The 19,487-nt window shown below is 45.5% G+C and overlaps 1 protein-coding gene across 1 annotated transcript in view; it reads left to right on the forward strand.

The window, feature by feature from the left end:
• Positions 1-19,487, forward strand: part of LOC143293760 (N-acetyl-D-glucosamine kinase-like) — a 41,182-nt gene that overhangs the window by 14,807 nt on the left and 6,888 nt on the right. The window contains exons 6-8 of the mRNA XM_076604975.1: positions 811-923; positions 1,191-1,278; positions 1,918-2,018. Coding sequence (XP_076461090.1) covers positions 811-923; positions 1,191-1,278; positions 1,918-2,018 — 302 coding nt within the window. The remainder of the gene's footprint in view (positions 1-810; positions 924-1,190; positions 1,279-1,917; positions 2,019-19,487) is intronic.

Raw genomic sequence — 19,487 nt, forward strand, 5'->3', positions numbered from 1 at the left:
ACACTTATATAGCATTTATCATCATTCAAGACCAAGCTCTAAACGCTTTACAAACATTGAGCCATTTGCATAACAGGCTGCCTACCTGGGTAGAGCCGACTGAGAGTTGCAATTGGGCGCTCATCATTTGTTTCCTGTGTTATTCAGTCAGGTTTCAGTCATGCACGTAAACACAGACACACACACACACAGATATGTGAAAGATTACATGTGTGACCTTTTTGTGTGTTTACCAGACCATGTAGCAGCCACACTCCATACTGTGTGTGCTGGGTATGTTCTTGTTTCCATATCCCACCGAACACTGACATGGATTGCAGGATCTTTAATGTGTGTATTTGACTTTCTGTGTGCGTATACACATGAAGGTGGTTCAGGCGCTTGCAGGTCTGCACATGTGTTGACTTTGGAGATTGGAAAAATCTTCACCCTCAACCCATCAGGTGCGACAGGGATTGAACTCCGGAAACTCAGGCAAGAATCCAGCACTCTAACCATTTGACCACCACACCTGAGAGAATTTTCTCTTTTTTTTATATATTAAATTATGCATTAAAACATACTAGTTGTATTGATACATTTTCTAAAATGAAAGGAAAAAACAACATTCCAGCATTGCAGGTTTCTGCCTGCAGTCACTATCACATGCAAGCTTTCACCAAGTTCCCCTCTTTCTTTCATTGTCCTTTTTTACAACTGTACAATGCGATTTTTGCTTGATGTGCAGTTACCCGGTACTTTTTTTTTTTTTTTTAACTAAAACTTGAATGTTTAATTTAATTTGATTTAATTAATTTTTTTTCATTGCAGCCTTCTGGATTGCCCGCAGGGCTCTGAAGACCACACTTGACCATGATGACAACTTGGTTCATTGTCCCTATGATGTGTCTTATGTAAAGACAGCCATGATGAAGTATTTTGAGGTATTTCCTTTGGGACTTGATTTGGCCTGCTGAATCTGTCTGTTCATGTATCTTGTGAAAGTGATCATGGGATGTGAGATTTGTGATGTTATGGTGAGAATATGTGTTAGTGTGTGTGTGTGTGTGTGTGTGTGTGTGTGTGTGTGTGTGTGTGTGTGTGTGTGTGTGTGTGTGTGTGTGTGTGTGCGTGTGCATGTGTGCATGTGTAAGTGTGAAGGAGAGTGAAAAATCCATGTGTAGCTTAGCTATATTCATTTGTTTCCACAGATTGAAGACTGGCCAGATCTACTTCCATACCTTTACACCAACTTTGAAGTATCTAAAATAGCAGGATTTTGTGTACCCATTGCAGAAGGTATTGCTATACTCTTTTAAGATTTTTTCCAGTACTTAAATTTCAGTTAAAATCAACCTTGACACAATACTCAGTTACAATGTACATGTATTTGCAAAATTAATCTGGCACATACAAAAAAGATAAGAAATCAGTAGTGAACACATAATAGATTATGCCATTCTGGGCTTGAGAAGAGAAAGGATTTTGAAGTTTGATTTAACAGCACTGGGGGAACACATTTGAACCTGGGCAAGGGAGTGATACGTATAGATGTGGAGAGTGATCATGAAGGACATATATATGTATAGGAGGAATCAAGGTGGTTGTTTGTTTGTTTCTTGTTCTTAAAATGTGCAGTCAGTCATCAGTTAAAATGTATCTGCTTCCAGTCCTTTTGATATGAGGTAAAAGTTGTGTTTACAATGTGTATATATGAATGAGTGGTGTGTGCGTGCATGTGTGTGTGTGTGTGCGTGTGTGTGTGTGTGTGTGTGTGTGTGTGCGTGTGTGTGTGTGTGTGTGTGTCTGTCTGTCTGTGTGTCTGTGTGTGTGTGTCTGTGTGTGTGTGTGTCTGACTTGCTCATTAGGTCTTGATGCTAACCATTTCACAGCTGAGCATCATTGCACTGTGACTGGTGGGTTCTATGTGTGTTGCAGGAGCAGTGGAAAAAAAAGATCCCCTTTGTTGCTCAATATTCAAGGAAGCTGGAAAGTTTATGGCAGCTCACATCATAGCCTTAGCCCCAAAGATGGACAAAGTGAGTTATGGAGGTTAAACGTAATAAGGTAATGATTAAAAAGCAAAAATTAAAAATAATAAAAACATTGGAAAGTTCCAGCATGCACAAAGGCAATGCTTTGCATTATGACTGTCACTAGTTTTGAAGATGGGTAAAAGAAAATCAGTCTGAAAATACCAGCCCATAATCTTCATGGACAGCCATTAACAATCCTTGGCCCTTGTCAGGGAGTAAATTGCACAATTTTTGTGTGCTCCCTTCTGATTGGTTGAACTGGAGAGTCGGAAGTTGGGATTAGTAGTCAACGGTTCGACTTGACTTATTTTGGTGTGAGAGAGAGATGCGAGCATGAAATTTGTAGAGAGAATGCTGTAGGATGAAAGTAGGATGAATGTATCTGGAATTTGAAGTGCCAGGCTATTGAGCACCAGTGACCCTCCATGTGTTATTTTGTTTAGCTGGCTCCAACCTTAGGATGCAAAATGTAAGTTTTGGTTTTTTGTCTGAGCTTGTCTTTCATTGTTATGTCTAGATCTAAAGTGTTGTGATATTTTTGAAGTAGGTTAGGATTTGAACTGAATGAGAAAGCATTAGGTCGGCAGTAAGAATGTGTTCATGATCATTTGTTGTTGGAAGGGGGGCTTCATCATTTCTAAATATCCAGAAGAATAAATGAATAAATGCAAGAAAGGAAGATAAAAAATGATTTTGTTATTGTCCTTGGTCGGAATTGGTAGCTGAAGGTGTGAGCCTGGGTATTTGTTACATTTTTATATGTAATGGCAATCCTATTCATGACATTTGGTGAGCCTGCCATTCACTTTTTTCTTCTTTTCGTTAGGGTGTAAGTCAGGCATCTATGTTATCCACCAGTAAATCTGAATGTTTTCATGTGAAATGTTAGCTAGCGCTAAACAGTCTTGTTTGCCAACTCTTGTGTGGTTTTCTTGTGACATTTCCCAGATAGTATGTTCGCAGTCATAGCTTGCCTATATTTTTTAACTATAGTTTTCCATTTAGAAATTTGGTACAGTGACTGGTTATCCGTTCTTATCAACTGAATCTGAGATAATGGCAGAATGGGTTCAGTAACTTTGGTTTGGACTTCGTACATGAACTTTCATCCACTCAAATGTCTGTGCCACGTTTGACTTGGTTTGGTCTTCGTACATGAACTTTCATCCAGTCAACTTCTCAAGTGTCAGTGCCATGTTTGACTCTGCCCCAGTTTAGTTACAGTCAATTACAAACCCTTCGTTTAACTAGGAGGGAGTTGATAGGTAGGTAGGCGAGAGGGTGATTCAAGTTCATGGAATCGTGGACCTGCGGTCAAGTCAGTCTTCCCCGGCTTGATGCTCCGGTGCATGGACACGCGTGCATATACACATATCCATAAACCCACACCCATAAACGAACACACGCACACGCACACACATTCGACTGACGCAGCGTGCGACCGTAGCCCTGGTTCAACAGTGGGTCTGATGACTGGTATCTGGGTCAACTCAGCGACTGTTCCAGTTTCACTGGTGGGCCTGAGCAACGCATCAGTGATGTCAGCTGTCCTAGATCTACGAATGTTGGTGACTGAACATTTTGTTTATAAATTTTGATATTACAGGACTTTCTGATAACTGGTTTATTTTACTCATGGTTAATTATTCACTGCTTCATGATTTCTTGCATTAGTTGTTAAAATCAGTTTGATTTTAACACTGCTTACTTTAATTTTCCAGGGCTGAATAATTTTGTTGTTGTTATCAGGGTTTGGTAGGAAGCCCTGAAATGACCTTAGTGGTCGGTTGGGTTATAATTCACAAACTGAAATTGTAATTATCTTTTAATTTGAAGAGTGTTTATTCTTTCAGCACTGTTTCCAGTTTGATGTTAGCAAATTTTGCCATATTATTGTATTTTCAGTCTGCTTCTTGTTTTGCAGTCTGGTATTTACATTTTTCTTGAGTTTCAGGATTAGTACTGGTGGTGTTCAATTTTTTTTTAGGTTAGTTATTCTGTGAGTAATGGAGGTTAATCAGTAATTTGTCATGTAATTACTATTTATTACTTTTTTTTCAGTTTGCATCTTTTGCGCAACTGGGACTTATTCTGATTCTAATCTCTTTTGTACCAGGCATACTGTATATTTTCATTGGATTTGTCTAGGTTTGGTGGTTAAAATTGTAGTTTTAATTTGTACTAATTGTAGTTATTCATCAAGAATTAATCACTTGTAGTTTTTAGCAATTTTTTTTTCCACATTGCTACAAATGATTTTGTTTTCTGTGTACTTCTAATTTGCTGCTACTATTTATTCTGTAGTGATCTTGAGCGGACTTGTGTGATCTAGTGTGGACGTCACTGGGGGTGTTCATCACTGGATGTTGGTTGCCAGACCAGCATGAGCTTTGCTGTTTGGTTCATGTCCAGTTGTCTTCATTGTGCGGTGATATATTGTGAGGGCGTGTGAGTAATTTTTAAGTGAATTTCTTTGCATACATTGTCAAAATTACATTTTTAGCCTTGGCCAAAGGAATGATTCAGTGCTTGTAGCTTTTATAGGCGTTTGATTGGCTAAGAGTGGACCGGGCAAGACGGGTCGTCTTTTCACTGTTAGCCGCGCAAAATTTGGCCAAGCAGAGCAAACCGATAGGCCTGTTTGCATCAGTTTGACATGGTAAGTAAATGTATCTCCAAACATGGAGTATAATACAAACTCCTCCTTTTTGTGTATTTTCGTGCAGTCCGGTTTTGTGTTTTCGGTCCCATTGGGTTCTGCTAGTTTTTACTGAAAACAATTCAAGATGAGTGGAGACGAGTCAGAGAAAGCCACAGGGTATGTGGATAGTAAACAGGTACTTAGTGAGGAAGATTCACTGCTGGTTGCCAAGTTTATGAATGAAACTTCGGCACTGGTTTTTACAGGGTCTGCTGCTGTTAAGCATGCTCAGCAGGCTTTAGCTGATTTCAGGGCTAGAGAAGCCGAAAAGGAAAGGCAACAACTAGCTATAGAAGCTGAAAGGGAAAGGCAGCAACAAGAAAGAAAGATTAGCTCTTGAAAAAGAAAAACTTGAAATGAAACAGAAAGAACTAGAGTTTGAATCAAGGAAGTTAGAACTGTTTCGAGAAACAGCTGAAACAAAACTCCAGCTGAAGAAGGATGAAAAGCAGATGGCATCAAAACCAAAATTGCCATATTTTGATGAGAAAGTGGATGAAATGGATGCATACCTCACTCGTTTTGAAATGCATGCTGGAACTATGAAGTGGGAACAGTCATCTTGAGCTACTGCTTTTTTCTTGCTGAAATGTAAAGCTTTGACATTTGCTCAAGAGCTCAGTGCATCTAATGCGACTGACTATGATAAGCTGTGTGCTCATCTTCTGAAGTCATACAGTTGTACGGAAGAAGGTTTCCGGGTTCAGTTTCGTTCTATTAAGCCTGAACCAGCGGAGTTGATGTCAGTATTTTTCTCCCGGATGAAGCGATTTTTTTCACCTGTTGGCGTCAAGCTGCTGACGTTGGGGAGTCCTTTCATAAGCTATGTGATCTGCTGTTGCGTGAACAGATTTTCTCTGCATGTTTTAAACCTTTGACAGTTTTCTTGAAACAGAGCAACCTTCATGATGCTGAATCGTTGATTGCAGCTGCCGATAGGTATCAGGATGCTCATCCAAATCAGCCTTTGGCAAACCCTTCTGTGGGTGAGTTTGTTGCTAATGCTGGATTGTTGCTAATGCTGGATTTGTTCGTGGTCATGGCTACTGTCATGGTGGCTCTTGGTATAACTGTAACCAGGGTCAGCAACGAGGTCAGCATCCGCCTGTCACAGGAGAACAACCAGTGGGAACTCAGTCGTACAATACCAGAGGTAACCTTTTTCCTCAACAGGGCACAGAACTGAACCAGCTTGTTTCTGGTCGAAGGTCATGTGTGCAGGGGCGTGGTGGTCGTTCTCAACTGAGGTGTTGGTTTTGCCACATGCAAGGTCACAGACTAGAACAGTGCCCCAAGCATCAGATCTTATCTGATCTTGTAGAGCAGCAGGTACAGCAGAGGAAAGGTACCGCTGTGGGCTCTGTGGCATCTGTAGCTACATTGGTGGAACAGCAGAATGCAGGTGAAATGCATCACTCTTTAACTGGTTCGGATGGAACTGCTGTGAGTTCTGCTATGCTTGGCATGTCAGCGTTGAACAATTTGCCAGCGCAGATAGAGACTTGTGAGGGCACTGTCAATGGCCAAGAAGCTGTCGTCATGCTGGATAGTGTAGCTGTGGTTGAAGGAGTCTGGAAGTCTTTGGTCCGCCCAGACCAGCACACTGGTAGTTCTGCAACATCAGAAAGTTTGCACGTAATGTAATGGAATTGCCGGTGGCTCATATTAGCCTTGATTGTGAGTGCTTTTCAGGGCTTCTGGATGCAGCAGTGATTGATAACCCATGTTGTGATGTTATTTTGGGAAAGGGTGAAGATGCTCAGGTTCACATGGTGAAAGTTGGTTGTACTGTTCAAACGTGTGCGCAGAAAATCTGCGAGCAGCGTCCATTCCTACCATTACTGACTGCTAGGGTTCCCAAGTTGGACATTTCTCCTGCTCAGGTTGTTGAAATGCAGAAAACAGATGCGTTTTGAGGGACATGGTTTAGCAAAGTGGGAACTGAACCTGTGGGCTCTGGCAGAGTGAAAGTCTCGTTTGTAATGAAAGACGACTTGTTGTTTCAGGGTATGTGTGACTTAGATGCAAATTCAGTACAATGGCAACTTGCTGTTCCTCTGCCTCCCTGTGAATCTGTTGTCATTGCTGCTCACGATGGATTGTTTGGAGGCCACATGGGGACACACAGTACTTTTAAGCGCATTTCACCATTTTTCATCTGGCCCAAGATGAGGTTTGATGTCAAGTCATACTGTCGTTTTTGTGACATTTGCCAGAGAACGTTTCTTAAGGGGCATGTACCACCTGCTCCCCTTCAGCCTATGCCAGTCATTGGACAAGCATTTTCACAGATTGCTGTTGATTGTGTGGGTCCACTTTCTCAATCTTCTCAGCGAGGCCATCGTTACTTTCTCACTTGTGTGGATGTGGTGACTCACTTTCCGGAGGCTGTCCCTTTGAAGGGTATTACCACAGAGGAAGTGGCAGAAGGTCTGTTAGACATCTGTACATGCTTTGGGCTGCCGAATGAAGTACTGTCAGATAGGGATCTCAGTTTACCTCTGCTGTGTTTTGTACCTTGATGCGTTTGTTGTTAGTGGGACAAGAGCACAGTTCCATTTACCATCCCCAGTCTAATGGACAATGTGAACGTTTCACTGCAACACTCAAGTCCATGCTGAAGAAGCTGATGGCGGAAAAACCTTGAGACTGGGATAGTTATTTGCCAGTGCTCTGTTTACGTATCATGAGGTACCTCAGTCTTCAACTGGATTTTCTCCATTTGAGTTGTTTGGCCGTCAGGGGAAGGGTCCCTCATGAATATTGTACCACATTTGGACAAGTTCTCCTGTAGAAGATGATGTGAAGCAGATGCCACGGTTTGTACAAGTTTTGAAGGAGACACTGAGTGAAATGGTGCATCAAGCACAAGAAGCAGGACAGGGGTGTCTTGGACAGACAGAAAATGGCATCGTTTCAAAGCAAAGATGCGTTCGTTTGCTGTTGGACAACAGGTGCTCGTGCTCTTGCCAGATGATCGTGGTAAGATGTTGATGCGGTGGAAGGGACCATTTACTGTTCTGAAGAAGGTTCGAGATGTGGATTATCTTATTGAAGTGTCTCCTGGAGTTCATAAACTCTTCCATGTCAACCTTTTTCGAGAATACATTTCTTGGGGGAAATCCATTCCAGCTAGGGTTAGCCTGTTGGTGGATGCCAGTTCTGATACAGGAGAAGATATTTCTGAGGTGGAAATCTTGCCTTTGACTTCCATTCAGATGAAGTCAGTAGATGATGACCTTATTGATGAGGACCTGCCCGCTTTGTTTCAACATCAGGTTAAGCAAGTTCTTGCCAAACACTCTTGACACGCTTGCTGATCTTCCAGGCTCTGTTGACCTTGTTCGGAATCATGTGTGAACGCCTGAAGGATAGTTATCAACAGGAAACAGTACCCTGTGCCATTTGGAGCTGAGTCAGCCATAGAGGAGGAAGTCAAAAAGATATTGTCACTTGGTGTCATTGAAGAGTCAGATTCTCCATTCTCTTCGCCATACCAAGTGGTGAAAAAGGAGGATTCCACTTGGTGTTTCTGTAATGATTTTAGGGACCTCATTAAAACCACACAGTTTGACACAGAGCCAGTCCCTGATCAGGGGAGTTTGTTTGTGTCTTTGACAGATTGTCAGTATTTCTCAAAAATAGATTTAGCAAAGGTTTACTGGCAGATCCCGATGGCACTGGAGGATAGACACAAAACAGCATTTTGTACCCCACAATGTTTGTTTCAGTACACCAAAATGCCTTTTCTAAGTTTTTTGTTGTTGTATTTCTGTCTGTCTATCGATTCTTTGACGCTCATGTTTTGTATCTGATGATTGTATCAGGTCACAAACTTACTGAGCTCGTTTGGGCAATCAAGCTAAAATTATTGCGCAATCGCAATCATAAGGGCCCTCTACCTCGGGTTCTCTCAACAACAGGTACAGGTACAGTTACAGTATTTGGGGCAGAAATTAAGCCTTGCAGCCTTTCCACGGCTCCTCCACTCCCTCCGGTCGACCCCACACCACTACCACCGCCTACACCTCCTCCGGTGTCATCTCTGGGTTTTTTTTACCCACACAAAGGTCAGTTGTGCTGTTTACTTATTTGACTCGATTGATTCGCATCTGCACTCCGCGTTTTCTCAGCCCTGCCAGTTGGCAGTGCACGAGTCGCCCTCCTCTGTCTCTTTCCCCATGACCAACATTTCAATGACTGAGTGTGCGTTCCCAATAGGGAACCAACACGGACATACGTCTGCCGCACTGCACACTATCAGTATGTTTTTCGTCCGTGATGGTGGCCGGACAACGTATCCGCACCCCGCATGTGGCATACCGTGACTGCCTGGCGTCCAGTGGCGACCATGGTGAGCTGGGGTTCCCTCCCTCTAGGTAGGGAGGAAGGTGGACCACTAAGGGACACACACACGCCCATACGTGTGAACACCCTCCTTGTCCCGAACATCCAATTCAAGTGAGGCAGCTCACACTTCAGCACCCCTGCCAGTGACCACCACGGTTACCTCCCTTGTGCCTGCACAGCCCCTTGCCCACAGAGCAGATATGTGCATGGCCCTTTGAACTTTGGCAGTGCTGGTTTCTCCTGCCCCACCGCCAAACTCTGCTGTTACCCAGACTAATATTGGCACTTCCACTTCGGAGTGCCTCTTTATAACTAGATCCTGCTACTCGGCAGTGCTCAGGCCGATCTTGTCTATCCCTTTATCTGTCAACACACAAAAGCTGAAGGTCGGTCCTCTCACAGGAGCTATTCGCGAGGTTGGACCGCAGTTCAGCTACAGGGGGACCCACATCCCATGGCAAGCCGACGGACTTGCCATCCCCACGTCCATGACATCCATAACACTGGCATGCCACTGGTCATGCCACATGCCCTGACTGTCTCACATCTGATGGTGACCAATACAGGTGGGGATGCCCACGGCACTAAGGGACATTATAATTATTCCCCTTGTGGCCAAACCAGGGGATATGTGCTCCAAAGGCACCATCCTTTTCAACAACGATCTGCGCCAAGGGAGGCAACTCCGCATTTGTAACCTAGGCGGTTGGCGATGTAGTTACTTCCCTTCCGCCTATACAGCACGTCACTCCTGCACCCTTTACTGACCACCAACGATGTTTTTTCGGTTTCTCATTGGGTCTTGCTGCCCATTCGTGGGCTTTACACAACTTTGCACAGCAACTGCACCTGTGCTGTTTCTCAGGCTATGTACCACTGAACTTTCGGGTTCTTCATCCCCCTGCACTTGCACACAGTCCTCTGCAGGCAACTAATCCAATTACCATTCTTTTCTTGTTATACACAATAACATGAAATAAATCACAATATTTTCATTTCTATTCATTATGATTTATTATCAAAATCAACAACACCAACCAAAAAAAAAAGCCAAAAAAAAAGCTGTATTTATACACATTTATATTTACATATATAGATGTATACTTATCCCTCTGTATACACATGTGTGTGTGCTTATGGGAGATGTTTATACGATTTTCATATTAACATGTACATTTATATTTCTATCTCTGTTCATTGAGATTCCCTACATAGCAATGTATGCACATTTGCATTTGCGTCATTCTGTACATGATGCCCAGAACTCTATGCGTCTACATACTGACACAATATTCATATGTGTTTGTACATCTCTTATATATGTACATACACAGATTCCTTTCCATTACTGATTATGCACACATACCCATTCACTTGGGTATATCTGTGCATGCTACATGTATGCGTGTACAGCTGTTTGTTTCTTGTGCCTTGATCTATAGTCATTTGTCATATTCCTAACATCATCACTCAAGTTGATGGAAGTTTATATATATCCCTTTGTACATATATGTATTTATTTTCAGAAATACATCCCTACCTTGCTTTCGGAGGACGACTGTACTCACAGACAATATTGCCTCATTCAAGCCTGAATGTATGCTCCCTTCACATATCTGTAGTGGCTAGTCCTTAGGGACCCACACACACTCCCTTCTCACCCACAGGGCTAAGGATGCCCTCTCTTGGTGCAAGGAGGGACAAGGCAGTCCAACTCCTTTGCCTGCAACAACCCTGGGTTTGCACCACTGCGGTTGTGTTAACAGCTTCTCAAGGGACCTACATCCTAGCTGGCCCTGCCATTGATGGATGTTGGTCTTCGCCTCTCAAGTTTTATCAGGCCTGAAAACTGCCTAGTACAACCCCAGCTTCACTCTGTTGTGGTTGTAATATGTTTCATATGGCCTGTACTTCCTAGCTGGCCATGCCATTAATGTCGGTCTTCTTCATACTTTATCAGGCCTAAAGACTGCCTAGAACAACGCTAGCTTTGCACTAATGTTGTTGTGATCAGTTCCGCACGGAATATACATCCCAGCTGGCCCTTCCATTAATCGATGTCAGCCTTCGTCTTCCAAGTTTTATCAGGCCTAAAGACTGCCCCCTGGGCAGGAGACAATCAGGCCCCACAATCGGCATGGGGTACACTTCTGACTTGCTCAACCCAAGGCCCATCGCCCCCACTCCTCACTGGTAGCAGAAAGTCTGAGTAACAATGGTGTTCCCCTATTATTGAGGAAAGGCATGTTGATCAAGGGGAATGATTCTTCCACAACACAACGAATGGTTTGCTGGCCACAGAGGCACACCTTTGTGCCCTCTCGTACCATCACAGTAGCCGCCGCTTTTTGGTCAGTTCGCCCCGCCATCCTGCTTGAACAGGAATGCCACATCAATTCCTAAAACCATTGGTGTTGGAAAATGATTCTCCCACCTGGTCTTACTTGCCTGACCCTTTTCAATTTTGACACAACCACTGCGGTGCTTACAGAGGGGAATCTCCACATGCACTTCTCCAACGTATCCTGCTGCAACAAAGGCCATTAGCCAGGTGGCAGCACGCAATACTGGCCTACTCTGTTCTTTAAGCCAGCATCGTCCCTATTGCGATGCTTGTTCCCACTTTCTCCAGACCTCCCGAAACCTGGAGGGGGTCAGGCTGGTGTTCTCTTGACCCTCTCCCGGGAGGGTCACTACCTTGTTGTGGTCGGGAGGCTTAGTGGCCAGTGATCGAGCAAGCTATGTCGGTGGGGGCATCAGTGCTTCTTGGGGTTTTGCTGCTCTGGTCCCAGGTCTTAATTGACAGCCTACATAGCCATCGTAGCTGTTCGGGCTGAATAAGTGGTGGTTTTTGTACTGATGCCCCAGATAGGGCTTCCCATGCCGAACAGGTCATGAGTGAGGCCCAAACTAAAAGTGACCCACTGTCCCTTTCGCTATTCTCTATTCTTCTTTTTACCGCCTCTTTTCTGTCCTCAGCTCCCCATCAAGCCTTCTTTTCCACATTCTTTTTTCTCTGCGGCCTTCTTCAGGCCCGCTGTGTTTGCCGTGCGGCGCAACCTGTGATGGAGGGGAATGAGATCCTGGGGATTGAGAGAGCACGCTGCTCTCAACACATCCCTTTGGCTCGGACCTCTCCTAAGACAGGCGGCACACATTGGCCCGTGTGTGTCAATCGGCTACCCCTTCGTGGGGCTGGGTCAAGACTGGCAGTTTAGAGGCTAACGAAGATAACCCCCGTAGTGCTCGGTTCCCTGTCCCCGGGAGCTGGGCATGATCGGGGGGGAACACGTTGGAGCTAGGCTGTTGGTCGTATATCCCTCCCGAAACCTGGAAGGGGTCAAGCTGGTGTTCCCTTGACCCTGGCCCCTAAGTTGGACCCCATGGTGGGTGGGTAAGGGAGGGATGAATTTACAATTTTTTTCAACATGAATTCCAAACAATTACACCCCCCATAATTTGGAAAAAGATGACGACAAGGAACAGACGATTCAGACTCAGATTCAGAGGTCATTGAGACCTCTGGATTTTGGCCGTCGTGGCTTGTGATGGAGGGCGCTGATGACGACAAGCCCTTGTCGGCTCTCAGCCCATTCACTATCCAGAAGGGCTTTCAGTGTCTGGCAGGATCGCTGAAATCCATCAAGAGGCTGAGGAGCGGAGCGTTTTTAGTGCAGAGAGAGTCAAAAAGGCAGACACAGCTTCTTCTCAAGGCGACCACTTTTGTGGATAGGGCGGTGAAGGTTTCCCCTCACAAAGGTCTCAACTGCTCAAAGGGGGTCATCAGATGCCTGGAGTTGAGAGGTGTGTCTGAAGCTGAGATCAAGAGCGAGCTGTCCTCTCAGGGAGTGACCGACGTGTACAGGGTGACGGTGAAGAAGGGGTTGGACAGAGTCCCGACCAACACATTCTTCCTCACCTTCTGCTGCCGGAATGTCCCCAAGGACATTCGAGTCGGATACCTGATGGTGAGTGTAAGCCTGTACGTGCCGTCCCCTCTAAGATGTTTCAAATGCCAGAAATTTGGACACGTGCGAGACCGATGCAAGGAGGAAGAGGCGTGTGGCAACTGTTCAAAGGCGGCGCACCAGGGCGATTGCGTCAGTCCAGCCCGTTGTGCGAACTGCGGAGGTGGCCACCCGTCCTCATCGAAAGACTGCCCCGCCTGGAAAAAAGAAAAACAAATCCAGAAGGTAAAGACAGAAAAGAAGATAACGTTCTTTGAGGCGTCGTATGCCTCTGTCGTCAGACCCAGGATGGTAGACGTCACGGTCCAGACGACGTCCACAGGGATGCAGACGGACGACGTTCCTACCTCGTTAGAACCGTTGGCCTTGGGTGGAGGCGCCGTGTCCACCCCTTCCCATCCTGTGTGGCAGTCCTCAGGGGCTGCTGGGTGGGAGCGAAAAGCCTCGGGCGGAGGCACGTTGTCCGCCTCCCACCCCCCCCCCCCCCCCCTCCGGCACCCCTCGCCCCGCCTCTCGTCTGCCCGGCCCTCGGGCTGGCAGAAGTGGCCAGAAACCCCCCGTACCTCCTAAACTCAAGGAGGGGAGGGTTGCGGCCTCGGCGGGATCGGGAAGAGCCGAGGTCGTGGATATTCCGACTTGGTCGGAATCAGAAAAATCCAGTTAAAAAAATAGATACTCCATCTTGGCCGACCTTGAGCCACTGCAAGCAGAGGAGCAGGGGGTAGCGATGGAATAGGCTGCTGCTTTATTTTTTTTTAACCTTTTTAATGGCAGTGATCCACTGGAACATCCAGGGGTTCTACGCCAATTTCCAGGAACTCCAGCTGCTTTGTCGTGCTTTGAAACCTTCAGTGCTGGCGCTGCAGGAGACTCTGCAAAGAGATGGCAAGGTTTTATCTCTCTCTGGTTTTAACTCCGTTTTTAAACCCTCTCAACCGAAGCAAGAGGGATTGACGGGAGGTGTCGCTCTTTTTATACGCAAGTCCCTTTTATACAGTACAGTTCCTTTAAGCACCCCTTTACAGGCGGTGGCAGTCAGAGTCACACTTGAGAAAACCATCACTGTCTGCTCTCTGTACCTTCCTCCTGCCGTCCGTGTTCTGAGGCAGGACCTCATGAACCTGGTCAACCAGCTCCCACCTCCGTTTTTACTGTTGGGCGACTTCAATGGACACTCCCCGCTCTGGGGAAGTGAGATGACATCAGCCCGAGGTCTTCTCTTGGAAAACCTTCTTTCCGACATGGACTTGTGCTGTCTTAACGACAAGTCTCCCACTTACCTTCATCTGTCTTCTGGAAAGCTCTCGTGTTTAGATCTGTCGGTCTGCGATCCATCGTTGGTCCTGGACTACGAGTGGAAAGTGCACGACGATCTGCACGGGAGTGACCACTTTCCTGTCGTCCTCCGCCCCACAGATGGGGAAGGTGATTCTCTGCCTGACCACCTGAACTATGACAAAGCTGACTGGGGAATTTTTACCACAAAGTTAAGAGCGGAGCAGCAGGAAGAAATAGTCTTACAAAGCAAGGATCCTGCTGACACTCTGACATAGATCGTTTTAGATTGCGCCAAAGCGGCAGTCCCATCCTCTACCTCCAAGCCTCAGATGCCAAGAACGCTCTGGTTCAACGCGGAATGTCGGGAGGCCCGTAAGTCTCGGAAGAGAGCGCAACGACGCGTCTTTCGGAGACCGGAGACCGATAGCGTTCTAACCCATCAACAGCTGAGGGTTGAAAGCCAGGTATGTTTTTAAAAAGAGCCAGAGAAAATCATGGAGAGATTTTTGCTCTTCCTTAACCTCCAACACACCCAAGAAGAAAGTGTGGAGGGTTGAAAAAAAAAAAAAAAGGCCAAAAACGTCTGCCCAACTTGCTTGCCTCCACAATCGAACTAAACTCTAGATCTGCCAACAAATCTGCTTGGTTTCTCAAAACCAAAAACCTGTAAGAAAATACACCCTGCAACTTCTCTTCCGACAACACAGAGAGCTACAACCTTCTTTTCACTATGAATGAACTAAAATCTGCCCTTCAGACTAGCACGGATTCCTGTCCAGGAATGGACGAGGTCCATTATAAACTTTTTAAACATCTTCCCGAAACCTGTCTGGACACCCTGCTCAGAGTTTACAACCACATCTGGATTACAGGCTTTTTTCCACCCACCTGGCGGAAAGCCCTCATAATCCCGGTGCCTAAACCGGGAAAAGACCCCTCAAACCCCTCCAACTACCGCCCAATAGCACTGACCAGCTGCATCTGCAAACTGATGGAGAAGATGGTCAACGGTAGACTGATGTGGAAACTAGAGACCGACGGCCTTCTGGCGAAAGAACAGTGCGGTTTCCGCAAGCATCAGTCTACCGTTGACCATCTGGTTTGTCTGGAAACCACTGTAAGAAATGCCTTTGTAAACAAACAGCATGTGGTGGCCATATTTTTTGACTTAGAGAAAGCTTACGATACCACCTGGAAATTTGGAATCCTCTCGAACCTGCACAAGTTCGCCTTCCGAGGACACCTGCCCCAGTTCATCCACAATTTTTTGCAAGACAGACAATTCCTGGTGAGGGTCGGCACCACCCTGTCTGACATTCATGAGCAGGAGCTGGGTGTTCTGCAAGGGAGCATTCTGTTGCCGGCTCTCTTCAGCATCAAAATTAACGACATTGTTCAGTCAGTTCAGAAGGGATTGGACAGCTCGCTGTTTGTGGACGATTTCGCCCTGTATGCAACTGTCAGCATGTATGCCAGCATCCAGCGACGGCTTGAGCTCTGCGTGGACAAAATTCAGGGTTGGGCAGAGGAGAATGGTTTCACCTTTTCGTCCTCCAAAACTGAGTGTATTCATTTTCATAACTTTCATCAGTTCTGTCCGGACCCTGAAATCCGTCTGGGAAATTCCACCATCCCGGCGGTTAAGGAAGCCAAATTTTTAGGGGTCGTTTTTGATCAGAAGCTGAACTTCCTCAGCCATATCAAACAGCTGAAAATATCTTGTCGAAAAGCCCTGAACATCATCTGAGTTGTGGCACACACGGACTGGGGTGCTGATAAGAGAACTCTCTTGCACCTCTACAGAGCCCTGGTCCGGTCCAAACTGGATTACGGAAGTGTAGTATACGGCTTGGCCAGACCGTCTTACCTGAAACTGCTGGACCCTATACACCACCAAGGACTCCGTCTCAGTTTAGGTGCATTCCGCACCACCCCTGTGTACAGCCTGTATGCAGAGGCGGGGGAACCGCCTCTCTCCAACCGCAGACTGAAGCTGACCCTAAATTATTACTTGAAACTGTTTTCTGAACCTACAAACCCTGCTTACGACGTATTCAACAACCCTTTCAACAAGAAATTTAAAGACAACCCAAACTGCATCCCTCCTCTTGGACTCCGCATTCAGCCACACATAGAAAATGCTGATCTGGATGTTGGTGGCATCTCAGACTTCTCCAAGTTCCCTGACAGCCCTCCGTGGACCTTTAGAACACCTGAGGTCCAATTCGATCTGGCCTCGTACCGTAAAGACTCCACCAGTTCACTGGCCTACAGAACTTACTTTTCAGAGCTCTGCCACAAATTTCCCACTTTCCAAAGAATCTTCACTGATGGTTCCAAGTCAGAGGATGGAGTCGCTGCATCTGCGTTCTGTCCCGCCTTTCCTGACCAGCCCTCAACTGAACACATCCTATCTGACAGCTCAGTGTACACTGCGGAACTGACCGCACTGGTTCTGGCGGTAAAAATGGTTCTCTCTTCGAAACAAGAGATTCATGATCTTTCCGACTCCTTGTCAGCCCTGGAGGCGATTGCCTGCATGAATATCACTCATCCCAAACTGCTGGAATTTTACGAAGCTTTTACTCTCGTAACGAACAAAGGATACGAGGTTGTGTTGGCCTGGGTTCCTGGACATGTTGGCATTCGTGGTAACGAAAGGACAGACCTGCTGGCCAAGAACGCTGTAAAGGAAGAATTATCGAGATCCTTTGTACCATACACAGACATGAAGCAGAAGGTGAACACTTATGTTAAGGATCTTTGGCAAGAGGAGCGGAACACCCAGACGGACAACAAGCTCTTCCAGATCTGTCCACACCTAAAAGAGATCTTCCCTTCAGGAGTGAAGAACAGAAAGGAGGAGTCTGTGCTGTGCAGACTACATGCGGGACACACTTTTTTTTTTTTTTTTTTACTCATTCTTACTTGTTAAAGGGGGAAGAGGCCCCTCGATGTATTCCCTGTGATGAGCCTCTTACCGTGAAACACGTGCTCCTTGACTGTTGGGATCTGCATGACGTTAGACAAAGACGTAACACGGTGGTTTCTTTGAAGACCTTGTTTCGTGATGTCCCTCCGTAGGTGCTGATGGACTTCTTGAAAGAAGTGAACATTTTTAATCAGATTTGAAGGTTTTAAACTATGGAAGTTTTTTTAAAATTTTGAGTGGAAAGTTTGAAGTGGTGATTCGTTTTAATTGTTTGTTTTTTACCCTTGTAGTTGAGATGGCCTTAGTGGTTGGCGAGGCTCTAAGCACCATCATTTCATTTCATTTCGTTTTCTCCGCATAGGCGAATAGCAGTTTGCACAGGACAGGAATCGGACTCCCTGCCAGAGTCTGCATTAGTGGGTCATGGTAAGTATGTTAGATAAACGTAATTTTAGGAAGAAAATTTCCTTTTTGGGCTATTTAACAGCCCCAAATACGTTTGCCCATCTCATGCGAAAGCTAAACCTGCACTGTTTTCACGCTGTGTCATTCTTTGACGATATCTTGATCGCGATGCAGTCCTTGAAGGACCATGTGCAGGGATTGGATGGCATGTTGTCAGAACTCGGCAAACATGGTCTGACTGCTAGGCTGTCAAAAGTCAAGATCGGGTTCTGATCTGTTGAGTTCTTGGGACATCGGCTGTCCTGTGGAAAAATGATGCCGGTTGACAGGAAAGTGTCAAAGATGTTGAATGTCGCTACCCCAACAACAAAGAAACAAATTCTGTCGTTCCTTGGTCTGGTCGGATTCTACCGCCGCTACATTCCAAACTTTGCTAGTGTCATGGCCCTGGAAATGATCAAGAAAAAACAACCGTCAAAAGTCAGATTGTCAGATGACTGCCCAACCAGGCACTCAAACAGGCCTTGTCTGACAAGCCTGTTCTGATACTGCCGAATTTACAGAAGCAGTTTTCTGTGCGTACCAGTTCTTCTGATGTAGGTTTAGGTGCAGTGCTCATGCAGGAATCTGACGATGGCGTCATGCATCCAGTGCTGTACACCTCTAGGAAGTTGTTGGAGAGATAGTGACGTTTTTCAGTGGTCGAATGTGAGTGTCTTGCTGTCATCTGGGCGGTGGACAAGTTCCAACGTTATCTGTACAGGCAGCACTTCCTCTTGGAGACTGACCACATGCCGTTGACTATTTTGCAGTGTTCGAGCACCACCAGCAGAAGATTGATGAGGTGGGCTTTGGCACTGCAGGATTTTCATTTCACCATTGTTCCAGTTGCTGGCAGTGGCAACCATGCGGACGTACTGTCCCGTCTGCCTGCTCAGCAGTTTGACTTGCCTTTGAAATCTCAGTGTTGCAGAATTCCTTTGTGATGAATGAGTACATGTGTTATACTTGTTATTTTCTTTTGCATTGAATGTGTTAACAATTTTTTTATTTTATGTAATTTGTAATGTTTTTGGTGGTTGCGGTACTGTGCACTAATCTAAAAAAAAATTTTTTTTTATTGTTATGACACATGGTAAGTGTGATGATAGCTTGAGACACACGTATGGTGTGTCTATGGTTTCAGACGTGAGTTTGGTGTGTCTGTTGTGTGAGACACTATTTGATGTGTCTTACTTTTCCCACATCGAGGCAAATTGTGCTGTGACACTATTTGATGTGTCTTACTTTTCCCACATTGAGGCAAATTGTGCTGTGGGGGGAGCATCACTATTGTAAGCAAGGGCATAGTGCGCATGCCTTGCATTTTTCTGGAGTTTTGCAGAAGATGGGACCTATGTATAAATTTGTTTAGTATGGATTTCGGTCACTGTATACTCCATTTTAGATTAAGTTTCAGTGAGAGGAGACTTATCCACATTCAGCTGGTGCTCCACAGTTAGTGGTAGAAAGGCTGTAGGATAAATGTGCAAGAAAGGAAGATAAAAATAATTTCGTTATTGTCCTTGGTCGGCATTGGCAGTGGAAGTTGTGAGCCAGGGTATTTGTTACATTTTTATATGTAACAGCAATCCTGTTCATGACAGCCCTGACATCTAGTGGGAAATGCACACTTCAAAGTTTGATGTTTTAGCTTTCTAAATGTGTCACGGTTGTTTCCCCTTAACTGTTGGGCTAAAATGGCTTTTTGCTTCCCATGAAAAACTCTCCCCTTAGATCAGTGTACACTTTGCTGCACAGAGCACCAGAGTGCTAAAATTAGCCAGTGCCCACCCCAC

The sequence above is a fragment of the Babylonia areolata genome, chromosome 19, assembly GCF_041734735.1.
Source record: "Babylonia areolata isolate BAREFJ2019XMU chromosome 19, ASM4173473v1, whole genome shotgun sequence".
Classification (NCBI taxonomy): Eukaryota; Metazoa; Mollusca; class Gastropoda; order Neogastropoda; family Buccinidae; genus Babylonia; species Babylonia areolata.